The 16,275-nt window shown below is 41.5% G+C and overlaps 1 protein-coding gene across 1 annotated transcript in view; it reads right to left on the reverse strand.

Moving 5' to 3' along the window:
• Positions 1–16,275, reverse strand: part of LOC122813215 (4-trimethylaminobutyraldehyde dehydrogenase-like) — a 306,910-nt gene that overhangs the window by 25,975 nt on the left and 264,660 nt on the right. Inside the window, exon 10 of the mRNA XM_044085401.1 lies at positions 8,255–8,396. Coding sequence (XP_043941336.1) covers positions 8,255–8,396 — 142 coding nt within the window. The remainder of the gene's footprint in view (positions 1–8,254; positions 8,397–16,275) is intronic.

A 16,275-nucleotide genomic window follows, 5' to 3' on the forward strand; every position in this document is an offset into this window, starting at 1 on the left:
TTCCCCGGTTCCAAAGATATCTCCAACTCTGAGGAGACAGAGGGCACCCCTGGCCCCAGAGAGACCGGCTCCGAGGCTGATGTAGGAGCCAAGCTCACCCGAGCCGACACACCGAGGGGTAGCCTTGGAACCGAAAAAGTTCGGGTCCGAGCGTCCCCCCCCCCCCCCCCCCCCGGGGCTGACCAGAGAACCTTGACTCCCAGACACCCTGGATGGCACGGAGAGTTTCGGAGCAGATATTGGTTCTGTAATCTCCAAAGGGGGTCCCGGAACCGATGGTTCTACAGTGAGTGTTACCAGGGACTCCGGCTGCGAAGATCTAGCTTGGCCTGGAGGAGGAACAACAGTGGATGTAACAGTCTTGGAAGGCTCCGAAACTGTTGGGTCGGAGCAGAGAACAATTTAGCTAGCACTGGCAACTTCGAGTCTGAGCACCACCCGCTCTACATCATCATCAGATAAGCTCCTAGTGGACCTGGAGGATAGAGATGGTGACCGAGATCTCTCCAAAATGGGAGATGTTAAGGTAGGGGAGACCGTTGGAATATCAATGGACAGGCACTGAGACACAGTATTTGTTGTCTCTGAGGACCTTGGGGCCGAAGAACCAGGCTTGTCAATAATTACCTCCATCAGTACTGAGGCCTGTGGAGCTGAGAAGGTAGATGGCTTATAAATTTTTGATAATTTTTCAGGGGGCTCGGACTGATCCAAAGAGACAGGAGATGGGCTTTTAGTTGGTTTGTCCCTCTTAGAAGAAGTGGATGAAGAAGAAGAAAATAAGTACTCTGTACAGCTTTCTCAAAGGTTGGTTTCAAGAGCCCCTTGACAATCAATTGTTTTTTCCTGCTGTAACACACGTGCACTAAAGGTGTGGCAGAAAGTGCAATTCTCCTGAAGATGGATAGCTCCTAAACAGTAGACACAAATGACATGCCCATCTGTGATAGACATTTTCTGGGTACATTTCTGACATTTTTTAAAGCCCGAAGGCTTATGTTCTTTCTCCCTGGTGTCTTTAGACATGTTTGGAAGAAAAAAAGGTCCTATAAGAATTATAGACAGCAAATAAACTCACTGCACTGCTAGATATATAAACACATGCTAACTTAACAAACACAGCACATCTACGAAAAATAACTAGAAATAGCTTCTCTCTGACAGAAAATGAGCACTAGGACCTCTAATTTAAACAGACCAAGACAGGTAAAGTGGAAGATAGAATACATTAAGACTAACACTACTAGCCCTCTAACTAAAACAGGCAATTTGCTCTTTAATTTAAATGAGCTAATGAACTAACCAGCTAACTAAGAGTGTAGAAAACCCAACAGACAACACTACAGGTATTTTAATAAAGCACCACTACAGGAATTATCTATGGGATACAAGTCCAGGCCTGCAAAAAAACGACGGCCAAACAACAGCACACAATAATAGAAAAAGGAGATAAACTAAGCTACACACTACAGCTAAAGTATCACAGCACACAATACACTAACTAATGCATAAATCTGAACTAGTTTAAGCTAATAAAATGTAAAAGACAAACAAACTTAGTCATGACCAAGAAGAGCACATCCAACCTCATAATAGGGCAAATGAGATCTGGGGAGTTGCATCACTGCATCATGGGATACCTACCTTGCCATGAGCCAAGTTTGAGACTTCCAGCTGTGTATTCGGCCAAGTCGGAGCCGAGGATTGGCAGTGAACCCATCCAAGTAAGAATAAAGATGAGATAGGACATTATATTCTCTGTTAGAAATGTTCAGCATGGTGGGCTTTCCATGGAAGTTACTGACACAGGCAATCTGCGTACTTGTTTGTGAAAGTGTTGTGAGGAAAATTAAAGACATCCTTCTACTATGCACAAACAAATGGGCTTATAGCAAGGTCTAATTCTACCCTTAAGGCCATGGTAAAACCATTTTCAGGCCACTTTATGCAAGCGTGGGATAAGTACCTGCCTCTTCTCCTTCCTGTATACAGTCTCCCCTAAGGGTCCCCAGGCATTTCAGCATCTGAGTTACTGCATGATCATAGATAAGGGGACCCTACATTTAATTCGAGATGAGCAGAAGAATACACAACAGCAATTTATTTATTTATTTATTTTACATTTGTTGACTGGGCTAGTCTAGCTGGAGATATATGTCCATTTTCAGTAGAGGCCCAGGAGAAAAGCTCCACACATTTCAAATAAAGTTCACATCTACAGAAATACATATTTAGAATGCAAATACATTTTCTGTAAAGAAAGGAGAAATAACATGAGGTTGCAAATTTATAAAGTACATATAAAGAAGTCTACACATATTTGACTAGACAGTATAATTAAATGAAGTTACATTTAATTGTTGATAAAGAATAATAGCTAAGAAAAGAAAATATAGTATAGATGTAGATAAGAAAGGAAGATAAAGGAAAGTGAAATGGAGAAGCAGTTAAGTAATACATCTAGAAGTAATGTGTGACATTTATTAGAGAATCACGTAATAAGTAAGACTATGATAGAGAGGAAGCATAGTAGTAGTTAAGATGGAATAGTTTCAGAGATCAGAAGCATAGTAGTTGTTAAGATGAAATAGTTTCAGAGATGAGAAAGTAGGTTAATTCAAGTAATAAGGGATAAGTTGGTCAAAAAAGAAGCCTGGTATGATCGGACAGCTAAGGTGATGATATTTTTTTCCTGTTCCACAGAATAAAATGCAGGCAGCATTTTTCACTTCTGTGAAAATGTTAAAAGATGTTAACAATGTAATTAGTATCTGTAGTGAGTTACAGGAAGAATCAGAGGTGAAATCTCGTTGTAAACCTTTTCATTGAGGCTCAGGCTGATGCCTCAGTGGATGAGGCAGTAAGGTCACAGCAGCTATCCCCTAGCCAGATTCAGGAAAGCAGGGCAGTACTGTAAGAGTTTGAGGATATGATCGATCCTGTGTCAGGGCGTATCCATTAAGCACTACACCACGTGGACTCAAGGATCCAAATGACAACCAGACAGGCTACGTACAAGGTCCCTGATTAAATTAAGAGTATCACATGGGAAGAGATGCAGGATACATTGGACCTGAGATAATCCGAGAATCCAGCAGTCTCTGCACCTCACTGGCTGGGGTGTAAGTGCCAATAAAGATGCAGCCATCAAGTTCTCTGTAGACTGAATTAAATTAAACAGTCACACGGAGTCAAATGCTAACTCATGCCTAGAATTGATGAATCCTTACAGCAGGCTGGTTGAGTTATAGTATGTTACTACTACTACTACTACTACTGCTGACTTGACTAAAAGTTACTGGCAGGTACCCTTGACACCCATAGCAAGAGACAGGTTCATACGTTGGTACTAGGCTATCGGCCCTAGGGCCTATACAAGCATAGCCATAACAATTCCCTGGCTATTTCTTCCCACACTATTTACTTCCCTAGACCCCTGTCTAGCAGCGTGACTGACGTGATCCCTGGGGTGAATTTCCTTTCTCCCATCCAGTCATCAAGTTTCCTTTTGAAGAGGGCCAAAGAGGTGCTCTGCTTGACATGTATGGGCAGTCTATTCCAGAGTCTGGGGAGTCTCTGGGTCAGGAACCTATCCCTCCAGCATATTTTGTTTATTGTGATGACAAGGTTTAGATCCCTGGAGCGTGTGGCTCTGAGGGATTGGGATTTCTTTAGTTAGTTAGCTACTAACTGTAGTTAGGTTAGTTTTTGTTTCTCCTTTTGGATTTTATGAATTTATTAAAATGGCCTTTGACATGAAAAATGTCCCAGCAGTTTTCCAGAGGCTGGTATATTATATCTTAGCAGAAGATGGAGACTATACTCTTGCTTAAATAGATGCTGCTGCTATTTATAGTCAGTCTTGACAGAAACACATTCAGCCTGTTAAAGAGGTGTTAATCAAACTGAAAAGTACATGAATAACTAACAAGGAATGGCAGGATTGTCATACTTTGGTCGTCAGGTGCTGGGTGGCAAGACTCAGCCACAGTCTGACAAGGTGAAGGCTATCGAAGCATGGCCTACTCCTGTTACACAAAAGCAGATAAGGGCATACCTTGAAACAGAAAGGTATTATAGAAAGTTTGTCCCTCACTACAGAACGACAGCCAGTCCTCTTACAGATGGCACCCAAAAGACCCTTCTAGATAATGTTATTTAAACACAGGCCTATGAACAAGAATTCAGAAAGATCAAGGAGTCCTTGAATGGTCCCACTGAACTGACCAGTCCTGATTACAGCCAGGAGTTCATAGTGCAGGCAGACGATTTTATATCACAGTCGATCTTAACAAGGGGGGAGCATCCAGTAGTGCTTCTCAGCTGTAGACTTTATCAAGGGAGGAATCACATGCAAAAATGGAGAAGGACTGTTTGTTTGGGGAAAACTTAGTCCTTCCAAAAGCTTTTAGCCTGCCTATAGGGTAGAAAATTCACAGCTGTCACAAATCACACCACCATCATCATCATCATCAACCCCCCTTTTCTGCATGGGGTGAGGGTGTTGTGTCAAATGTCACCATTGCTCTCAATTCACTTTCCTATCTTCTTCAATAGTCATGCCTTACTGTCACAGATCTTCTCTCACACAATTCATGTATGTCTTTGCTGGATACCTTTGTTTCCCCTTGCCTTCTTCCCGTCTGTCCCAAATCTTCTTCACCAAATAGCCTTCTGCTTTTCTGCACGTGTCCAAACCACTGCAGTCTGTTCTCTTTGACCTTCTCTGCTATTGGAACTACTTTGTCCTCTGCTCTTATGTCCTTATTTCCTCATCTGTCTCACAGTGTGCATCCTATCAACCATCTCAGGCAGTTCATTTCCATCACATCTAGCTTCCTCAACTGCAATGCTTTTACTGCCCATGTTTCTGGACCATAAAGTATTATTGGTTGCACCACTGCTTTCTGCACTTTACTTTCCAGCTTCTTTGGCATTCTTCTATCATACTCTACCCCTGATCCTCTGTGCCAGTTGGTTGTAGCCCCTCTGATTCTAGCTCTAACCTCCTCATTCAGTCTTCCCTTCTCTTTAACCACCTCTTCCATATACCTGAAACTGTTAACCCGTTCCATGATTTTCCCTATCTCATTTCTCATCTTCTTCTGAATTTCCACATTTACTGCCATAACAACTATCTTATCTGTAATCACTTTCATCCTATGTGAGTACAGTTTTGCATTCCATTCCCCTACCCTTTGCTGAAATTCTTGCTCAGAGTCTGCCTGTAATGCCACATCATCTGCATACATCAACTTTGTTGATCTGCCCCCTCCAACCTGTTTGCTAATGTAATCCATCACCAGTATCAACAGCAGTGGGTTCAGAGCTGAACCCTGGTGCACACCAACTCCCACTGGCACCTGTTTTGTGGGACTGAACATTGTTCTTACTTGAGTCACTGGATCCTTGTACAAGGGTCCTTGTATATATCCTGCACTAATTCTACCAGTGCTTATAGAACTTCAAACCACTGCAGGACTGCCCAAATCAGCTTTCATGGGACTTTGTCATATGCTTTCTCCAAGTCTAGGAATGCCCAGTTGGACTTTTTCCTCATCTCTAGCTTCTTTTCATCTATGTGTTTCACTGCAAACATTGAGTCGGTTGTGCTGCATCCTCATCTGAATCTGAACTGCTCATCTTCCATCTTAGTTTCTACTACTACTCTGTGTATTCATTTATCACTCACTCTCTCCAGACCTTTCATGCAGTTTGAGACGAGTTTGATATCTCTGTACTGCCCACAGTTGTGGACAGTGGCACTAGTATGCTTATTCTCCAGTTATCTCGGATACGCCTTTGTCTGCACACTGCAATGAGCACCCACAGGAGCTATTTCTCCCCTAACTCAACCAACACATTGACAATATCTGCCATGACTTAATCTGAGCCTGCTGCTTTCCCTGATTTCATTTCCTTAATGCTGTTCTTACTTCTTCTATGGTGGGCGCCTCTTCTCTTATCATAAATTATCATCCTCTTCATCTCATCTCTCAAAGGCTGTGTCTGGGGCAGTACAGCTTCTGTGGGATTTTCTTCATTCAGAAGCTGCTGGGGGAACTCCTTCCAATTGCCTTTGATTTCCTGTGGGGTGGTGAGCGGGTTGTTGCTGGCATTCCTTATGAAGAATGACTGACTATCTTCATTATCTTTCTGTCTTTGCCTTACAACCTGATAGAGTTCCTTTGTCCCATCTACTGACTTACTTTCCAGAAGCTGGCAGAGTGCCTCTGATGCCTTGTTCCTTGCTACTGAAACTCATTTCTTAGCTTCTTTGTTAGCCAACCAGTATTCCTTCCTAGCCTGGTCTGTCTTTTCTCTCTCTCACTTTTTCCTGCACTCCTCCTTTCTTTTGATGACTCCCTGGATTTTTGCATTCCACTATCGCCTTTCTTATGTACATTACTTCCATAATTGGCTTGGTCACATGCCTGTTCAGTAGTCCTTACGCATGCTGGTTTGAGGCTTGTCATTCTTCTTCAACTCCACCTATTTCCACTTCTTGCTTAGGTGCTAGAGCCCTGACTAATTCCTTCAGCTCTTGTGCTTTCTCTCCAGTCAACTTCCTGGTCTTCAGCCTAGTTACTGATGACCTCAGAGCCTTCTCTGACCACTGCTCGCAACTGATTGTGGCAAACAGTGGTTTAAGCTGTGGCCCAACTGTTTCACTGGGGATTACTTTGCAATCGCTAATTTTACCCACTGCCCTTTCCATACTAGGAGGAAGTCTATGTGAGTTGCATGTTGGCCACTCTTGTATATGAACCTGTGACTGTCTCTCTAGCTGAACCCCATGTTGAGCATCATCAAGCCATTTTCCAGACAGAAGTCTAGAATGGCCTCTCCTTCTTTATTCTTATTACCCCACCCATGTGGACCAAGGCAGTCCTCGTATCTTGTTCTGTTTGTCCCCATATGCACATTCAGGTCACCCATTATCAACACCAATTTACTTTGTCCTGCTTTATCTAGTAGGTCCTGCAGCTGCTGTCTGAATGCACTATTTTTTTTCACTATCACAACCAGCATAGGCTGAGACTATGTATACTGCCCTCTCCTCACAATGGAGTCTGATTGCTATGAGTCAGTGACTAATTCTGATCACATCTCTTATTGCCCTCTGAAGACTCTCCCTCACTACAATTTCCACATCATTTCTTGCCTGTCCTCCTACTTAGTAACAGACTCTGGACCCCAAGCCAAGTGGCTTTGCTGCCCTGCCCTTCCATCTAGTCTCCTGGAGCATACCTCTCAACTGTCCAGATTTTCACAGAATGTACAGATTTATGCCTCATATTTTTGGTCTATTCCTCATATAATTTGTGATTTTCTGGATTTTTGTGGCAAATCGCTGAGGACTGAATTCTCTAAATAATGACAGGCATTTGAGTTTCAGACTTCATATCCTTCAAAAATGTATGGTAACACAAGACCCCAACTTTCGAAGTTTATAATAGTGACATTTAAAATTTGTCCCTATTTTGGGGGCTTTGTCCCCTTATTATTTTTGGTTTTGTCCAGATTTCTTCTGCTAAGAAGTTGAAAGCTATGTCCCGGATACACAGGATGTTCAGCCTCCTCTTTGTCATTAAGTCATCTACTTCCAAGCTCAGTCCTGTCAGTGAAACTACACTGAGCATCGAAATTCTTAGGTAATCTCAAACACCTAAAATGGTTAGAGACAGCCAGTGGACAAAATAGTAAGCTACTCAGATGTAACCTGAGACCACAGACAGTTCAGGATGGGAGTACGCCATTAATGCTATTGCAGACAAACGTACAAGGAAAAAAAAAGACTGAACAGTATAACTAAAGGATGCACCTTGATCCAAGCTACAGTTCTGGGTGTTGTAGGGAACTGCAACTGATGTTAGAAGGTGGGTGAAATTTGAAAAATCTGTGCAATATTATTTATTTAAGTTTTTTTGTGGGGCAGAGCGCTTTTCAACAACTGTCCAATTTCAAGCACATATTAGGTAACAACGTCACACATTTATTTTTCAGTATTGATTTAGCAAAAATGATAAAAATAAAACTGTTTTCTACACCCCCTTCACACACACACACACACACACACACACACACACACACACACACACACACACACACACACACACACACACACACAGACACACACAAACACAAAATCATTCCTTCTTTTGTCTGTGTTACCACTCTTAAGTGATATACATACATACTTTTTTGACATACATATATGTTTTTTTTTATTCTGTAATACAATTTTGGGTACCTGGTGAAGACACCTGATGCCAGTCCATAGGTTGTGTTATTGGCTCTTTGCAATACTTCTTCCTCGGTATCAAACACCAAAACAGACATCACTGGTCCAAAGATTTCTTCTTTAACACAGGTCATATCATCCCTGCAGTTTACTGAAAACAGACAGCAAAAAACTTACACCATGTTCTGAGAGATTACATGCAAAACTTGTTGCAATTAAGGTTGTCATCATAAGAGTAGACAATATGATTTCATGTACTCTACTAGCCATTATATGTGGTTAATATCAGCTGTGCTAATTTCCTCCATAATATCAAAGTATTATTAGAAGTTGCATGCCTGTACTTACACTATATGGCCACTAGATAGCAGCAAGCACAAATGCAGAAAATCAGACAATCCTAGAAACTTGAGTCCACAGAAATTATAAATCCAGTGTCTCAAATCTCTAGTTTACTGAAAATACACAGAAACAGGAGAATGCTGAACATCATTAAACGGACAATGGTAGATTACAATGACTCTGGGAAGTTTTCATTCTCTCATAGAAAGCTCTTGGTCAGGCAACAAGAAAGTCCCCCTTTTTACAGGCTTGTAAGGAAATGTAACTTTATTACTAGGCAACAAGCCTAGTGGAAAGTTTCCAGAGTTTCCAGGGAACAGACAACAGCTAAGCTTCTGCTAATTAACTGCATATAAAACAACCTCCAACCATTACCTCCTCCTCCTGACAGCAGAGGCCCAAAAATCTATGTATCACTTTAACATTCACACTGCAATCAATTTCCAAAGCATGTACCAGCTGACGGCTGTAGCTGGAAGTAATCATCAATGAATCCCAAAATTATGCTGACATCCTGCAAACAGGCCTAAAAATGACAAACGACTGGTGCCAAAACCATGGTTTGAGAATAAACGTTAAAAAATGTGTAATCATACCCTTCAGTAAATCAGATATCGCTGCAAATTATAATATTGATAGCACACTCCTAAAAGTAATCCCAGTGTTCAGAGACCTAGGAACACAGATAGATAGCAGCCTAAACTTTGACCATCAGGTAGCTACAGTAGTGAGTAAAGCCTTCTGTGTCGCTCAACTTATAAGTAAAAGCATGGCATTGAGATCAAAGGAGGTCATAGTGCCATTGTACTAGACCCTCATCAGGCCCATAATCAAGTACAGTGCTCCCTTCTGCATGCACCTAACTAGGCACTTACACCAAATGGAGCAGCCCCAGAGGTTTCTCACTGGAAAAATACAAAGCGTAAGACATGTTTTATGCAGACCGACTAAAGGCCTTACCCCTTTACTCTGTCTCATATCATTTACTGAGAGAGGACTTATGCCTGACCTACAAAGCATTTTCTGATCCAGCCCTGTCGAAGATTACATATTCCCAAGGAAAATTATGCAAGGTTAACAAATTCCATGGACCCGAACCTTAGGTCTGACTCTGACAGAACTTGCTGGAGAGACACATTTGTATCCCAAAGGCTGCCTCGTCTATGGAATAAACTTCCTATCTTCATAAAACAAAGTGCGTCCCTCACTCTTTTGAAAAAAATGTTGGAGAAATGGATGGGAACCATAAATTTTCTCCTGGGGTACTGCCCATGTTCCTTATGGACTAAGGCAGTCTGTAAAATGACTCAGGGCTTCAACACCCAAAGACCCAGAACCCTGATACCACCCCATCCCATATCTAGGGAATTAGGATATAAAACTGTCATATCCTGGGAATTACTCTGGCTAGGCTTGTAATCACCTATGAACCTATGAACAGAAGACCATCTAAAGACATGGGAAGGGCAGTTTCACAAATATCCAAGGCAGAACTCCTATGAACAATACTGCAGTGTCATACAGAAAACATTACAACATGAAAGCCAGATAGCAACTGTTTACATAGTCACTGATGCATGATCAGATCTAAATTATATATATATATATATATATATATATATATATACATATATATCTTGTCTAACGAGTCTGCAAGTGAAACTTTTTTTAAGAATATGCTACACTGTCTGCTGAAGTGACTTCATCTAATGAAATGGCCTGAATTTGAGGTTGCCATTGAAACTCTGCAATGACTGAATGCTCTAACTGGTCCTGAACCAAATCTCTGTGATGATGTGTATATCAATGTTTTCCAGGATAAGGACTGCTTGTAGGGACTTGAAGTTTTTTTTGTTAAGGCTCCTAGTGTTAAGCAGCACTACCTTAATGTGATTTGTATTCTGATTTGCTATGATAGAAGCTTTGGAAGTTTGAAATTGCCTAAAAAAGGCAGTAGGGGGTAGACAAGTTTTTAGAATATACATACAAAAACTTTGGGGTTAGGTTCAAGCCATCTCTGGGAAACCATTTCTTCCCAGGCTGATATATATTGTAACCCTTTAGAATGACACCAAAAGCTAAGCTTTTGTTCATATTGTAGCAGTGCTGGTAGAATGCTGCTCAAGGCTAGATTCATACCTGCCTCAGACACATATTCTAAGATCTCCATCATATCATGTCTCTTCATAATGTCCAGGGAAGTGCATCTCAAGTCATTTATACCCATGTGTACATGTGCGATGAAAGTGTCATATGTTACCCATGTGTACATGTCCTATGAACGTGTCATATGTGTACTTGTGGTGCAAGGACATAACTGCATCCTTGATGTGGCGAATCCTGGCATCTGATAGGCGACTGGCCATAACTGTCTCCATGCTTAGCCTGACGAGTCATGCATTGGTGTGTCACACAATGGATTCACCTAAAACTAGGATATTGGATTGTGTGGAGGTTTGCCTTATGGGCTTTTATACTAAGTCAATGTGAATCTTAATTGTATGTTTCATGGTGGGCACTTTCTGTGTTGTCTTTTAATGAGATTGCTGAGGGTGCCTGTTTAGGAAACCTTTGTGGTTTAGGTAGGTTATTTTTAACAGCCTCAGTATATATAGGTTTATGTGTTTGGTCTAACTTGTGTGATTGGTTTAGTTTGGTGGGATGTGCTACTGACAACCTGCATGTTATCTGTTGTGGCTTTGTGTGAAAGCTTTGTCAGCAATAATATTATACTCTGTCACACACTGAGTCAGTTTAAGTACTAGGTAGTTGTCAGTATGTATGAGAAAATGGTTTCATTGTCCCAGGATGCCCATTTCGACCGAACTGGCTACAGAGATAGCTGCAAAGTGCAAATCCATGGTTCCGGGTGCTTAATAAAGTTGGCTGAAGGGGGAGTAGTGTCTCTGAGGTATGGAGTTGATTAGTGCATATGCAATTTGGAATTGATTATTAGAGATGCTGTCTGTCTGATATTGGTGATAGTGCCGGTCTCAACACAGCTGCACTCAGCTAGGAACCAATGATCCTTTGCTCCTTCTCTCACCAGAAGCAAAAGAGCACTAATCCCAAACTGCTTCCTGAGAAGTAGTATAAATCCAGGCATTGCTTTGCTGTTGTCTTTTTCCCTACTTTGTTTTGTTCATTGTCCAGTCCTCCTCATCACCAGCTGTATGTGTCCATCCAGTGCCTAACCCAACTTCAGTATATGCATGCCACCTCATATGTCTTTCTGTTTCATATTTGTCTGGCTGAATCTGCAATCTGGCCTTCTGCCTCTATCCCACACAAAAGCATTTCTCAGCACCTTCCCCACTGGCACTTACCTTTAAACTCATTATAGCCTACTGGCAGTCAGTTTAGTTGTTACATTCCAGACTGTATACACGCTGAATCACAATTTCCTAGAGCTGTGAGTTAGAAGTGGACTTAAATGAGGGAAATCCTTTTTAACTGTTTATTTATTTATTTATTTTACATTTGTTTACCAGGGAAGTCCGACTGGAACAAGGTCCATTTACAGCGGAGGCCCAGGGAGAAAAGCTCCATAACATAACAGTACAAATACAACAAATGACAAAAAAAAATTCTGTACAGAGGCATATATGCAATCAAAGCTCCATGTCTTTATATGACAACACATAATCCACGAATGACAGAAAATTTCTAAATAGTGGCATATATACAATCAAGGAGATTTTTCGTACCTTAGTTTGACTTGAGCAAGCTTGGTATATAGATAGCAAAACTTTGAATTCCATATTGGTAGTAGTACAAAGCATAAAAATGAAGGGATGGAATCTGGAAAATAATGCTATTCGGGAGATATGTCAGAGTGTGATAAATAGTTTGTAGGATAGTAGTTCCTGATAGGGAGTATTTGAGTAGTACAGAATAACTGAGGTAAGCAGTGAGGAGATGAGGTGTGGCAAGTTAGGAGGAGAGCAGAAAAGATTTTATTTGATACAGGGACAGAGCAAGAGGTGTGACTTTAGTGATGTCTTGAAAAGTGAGCTGGATGGTGCAGAGGAGATACTTTGGGGGAGGATATTCCATTTCCTAGCAATAGTGTGGGAGAACAGACTTTTCCCCGCAATGTTACTGGCTTTGGTTATGCAGAGCAGGGTTTTGTTGGATGAGCGTAGAGGGCGATTTGCAGAATATTGGTTTAGAAGTTGGTTTAGGGCTGGGCTTTTCTGAGGGTTCCTTATTATGTTGAAGGTGAGGACTAACTAGTGATAGCTAATTAGCTGAGGGAGTTCTAACCACTGTAGTTGCTTCAGGGCAGGACAGTGATGACTTCTAAAAGTGGAGCTGTTAGCGAATTTTGCAATTTTATTGTAACATGACTAGTTTGTTTAGGTCTGTTTTCCTGATATGAATTAGGATTGATGAACATACATTAGGGTAGACAAGAGGTGGGTTTGGGCTAAGGAGATTCTAGCGTGGTCCGATAGGAACCGTTTGTGTTTGTATAGGGTTCCTAATTTCTTATGTCCCTTTGTGATGGTTTGTGAGATATGGACATTAAAGTTTAGATTGTTATCTATTTCAACCCCGAGCAGCTTAGTGTGAGGGAAGGAAGAGATTGTAGTCCCGTTTTTGGAGGTGATAATGAAGGTAAGAGGTGTGAATTTGGATTTATGGGGGGGGGGGTGATTTGTTCTTGTTGGGGTTTAGAATGAGTTGGATATCGGTGATCCATTGTTCCACGGAGCAGAAGGATTCTTGGGTAAGCTTTTGAAGAGTGGTTATGGATGGGGCTGAGCAGATTATGGTGGAGTCGTCTGCGTACTGTATAAGTGATGCATGCAGGGTGGAAGTATGTAGTTTGTTAGTGAAAATGGTGAATAGTAGAGGACCCAGTATTGATCCTTGTGGGACGCCTATAGTAGTTGGTAATAGAGGAGATAGTGTACTTTGCCATTTAACTGATTGTTTTCTGTCAGAGAGATAGTTTCTAAACCATGAAGTAGTAGAAGGGGCGAAGGATAAGGTTGACAGAGTGTCTAAGAGTAGGTTATGGGAGACCATATCAAACGCTTTTGATACATCTAGGAATATGGCTGAGATGAATTTGTTGTTGTTTCTTAGATGGTTAATTTGATTGGTAAAGGAGAGTAGAGCAGTGGATGTGCTATGGTTTGAGCGGAAACCATGCTGTGTGGGAGAGAGGAGGTTATGTGAGGATAAGAAGTGCATTACCTGGGTGTGAATACATTTCTCCAGAAGCTTGGAAAGGGGGGACAAGATAGCAATTGGCCGGTAGTTTGATAGTTCATAGGAGTTTCTGCCTTTGTGAAGGGGAATTATATGTGACACTTTCCATAGACGGGGTACGTAGGTTTCTTGTATAGAGCAGTTTATAAGAATTGAGACAGGGTAGGCTAGTGATTCTGCAGCTAATTTTAGAAAATTTGTGGGTAAACCATCTGTGCGAGTGTGGTGGGTTTTAGTTTAAAGAGTAGCTTTTTAACTGAACAGGTTGGTACAGGTGAGAGTGTAAAGGTGGGTATGTAGGTTTGTTCTACAGTTGGGGTGGTTTTAGTGTTCTTGTTGGATAGCTGGATAGATAGTGCGAGGATAAATTCTGTGAAGTGACAGTTGAATTCTGAAGCTATGCTGTCATTATTAGAATTGTTGGGAGATGGGTTGGTGGTTTTGACCGGTTTTAGAAGGGTATTGATGGCCTGCCAGAACTTTTGGGGGTTTCTAGAGTGCTTGTTTTGGATGTCTAAGAAGTAGTTCTTTTTATCTACTTTTGTATGGGTTTTGGCCTTATTTCGTAGTTCTTGATATTTCTGTCTGTCTTGGATAATGTTATTCTTTTTCCAGTTTTTCCAGGCATTGTCTCTGGTTTTTATTAAGGCTTGTCTTGTCCTATTTAGCCATGGGGTATAGTTAACGTTAGTCCTGATTTTCCTGATGGGAGCTAGTATATTTACAACAGTCATAAAAGTAGTATTAAAACAATCAATTGCATGGTCTAAAGGTAGAGTTTTTAGTGGATTCCAGTCCTGTTGCTGGAGCATACTGTTAAGAGTTTGTGGACTGACTATGTGCTCGAACCTAGTCTCCTTGAATAGCATGGGTTTGGGTATTTTTGCCCACTTACACAGGAGGAATGTGGGGCAGTGGTCACTCAAGGCATCAGGTAAGCAGCCCACATGACAATTTTCTGTGGGGATATTAACTAATGTCCAATCTAGAATGGAGGTTCTGTTGGATTTTTTGTCTACTCTGGTGGGTTCTGGATTAGTTGTGAGAATCCAAATAAGCTAATATGGTTTGAGGGGTTGTTGGAGTTGCAGACTAGCCAGTCTAAGTTTAGGTCGCCTAGCAGGATGGTTTCTTCGGGGTAGGCTGATTGTGGCCCATTGTAGTATCTCTTCTATTATAGGCGATTTATTTCCTGGAGGAATATAACTACAGAGGATGTTAATTTTCTTTTTGTTTTTAAGGGACATAAATGAGCCTAATGTCTGCATTCTGGAATTTGGGAAGTGAGGTGTTTAGTGGTTGGAGGTTGAGTGTATTTTTAAATAAGACTGCAACTCCACCTCCCTTTTTGGTACCACTATCTTGCCTTAGGATATTACAGCCTGGGGGAAGAATTTCTTCATTTTGTGTGGGAGGTTTTAGCCAGTTCTCTGTAACGGTTAATATGTCTGGGGAATAGTGGGATATGAATGTGTGAAAGTCATGTAATTTGTTGGATATGCTGCGTATGTTTATATTGATAATAAGAAGGTCTGACTTGTGTTTCTGGGATAGGATTGGCTTGCTTGGACCTGGGTTGGGGTGTATGTCCCCTGAGATTAGTAGCCATTTTCTGAGGAATAGTGTGAGGTTTATGGCATAGGCTATATCTATGTGTTTTTTTTGGGTACTGTTAGCCTTTTGTGAGGTAGTGTGGTTGCTGTTTTGTGTATGTAGAGTAATGAGTTGTTAAATAGTGTGGAGCATATTACTATATTTGTGTGTGTGTGTGTGTGTGTGTGTGTGTGTGTGTGTGTGTGTGTGTGTGTGTGTGTGTGTGTTATGTCGTAGGTAGTGTTTGTTGGTATGTTAGAGTGTATGGATGTGGTGTAAGCTAGAGTGGTGAGCGTTAGTAGTAATAGTCAAAGTATGCCTCGCATGGTGTGGGTGGGGTGTACAGAGGAGGTTGTTGTGATGTGGGAGTGGATCTGATGACTGAAGGATGGTAATAGGCTGTTGTGGAGGGGGTGGGGATATATGGGTTATAAGTGTAGGAGTGCAGGGGGCGGTTGAAATTTGGGGGTAGGGAGGGGAGCGGAGTGAGCCCAAAGGGTGAGCGGAGCGGGCTAGAGCAAGAGAACCTAAAGCTGCAGAAACCTATCAGTAACAGCAAGAGATTGACTGAGCGAGAAGGTAGCTTAGCCTAAAGATAAGGTAAGGTAAGATGCAATAATAATTAACCTGTGGTTAGCTTCCCTAGGAGGGTGTGGGAAGATGGAACTATAGAATGGGGAGTATGCTTTAACTAAAAATTTCACCCAGCTATGGTAAGAAGGGTAGATTATTAGAGTATGTTCCTACCGAGTGGCCAACTTCATTAAAGCTCTCCAAGTTAGAAGCTGAATGGAGCTCAGTGCTGCTGTGCTCACCTCACAATGATGGTCACAAAGTAAGAGAAAATTGTTAAAAATGAATTCAATGACATTCAT

The sequence above is a fragment of the Protopterus annectens genome, chromosome 10.part0, assembly GCF_019279795.1.
Source record: "Protopterus annectens isolate FY-2018-M chromosome 10.part0, PAN1.0, whole genome shotgun sequence".
NCBI lineage: Eukaryota > Metazoa > Chordata > Ceratodontiformes > Protopteridae > Protopterus > Protopterus annectens.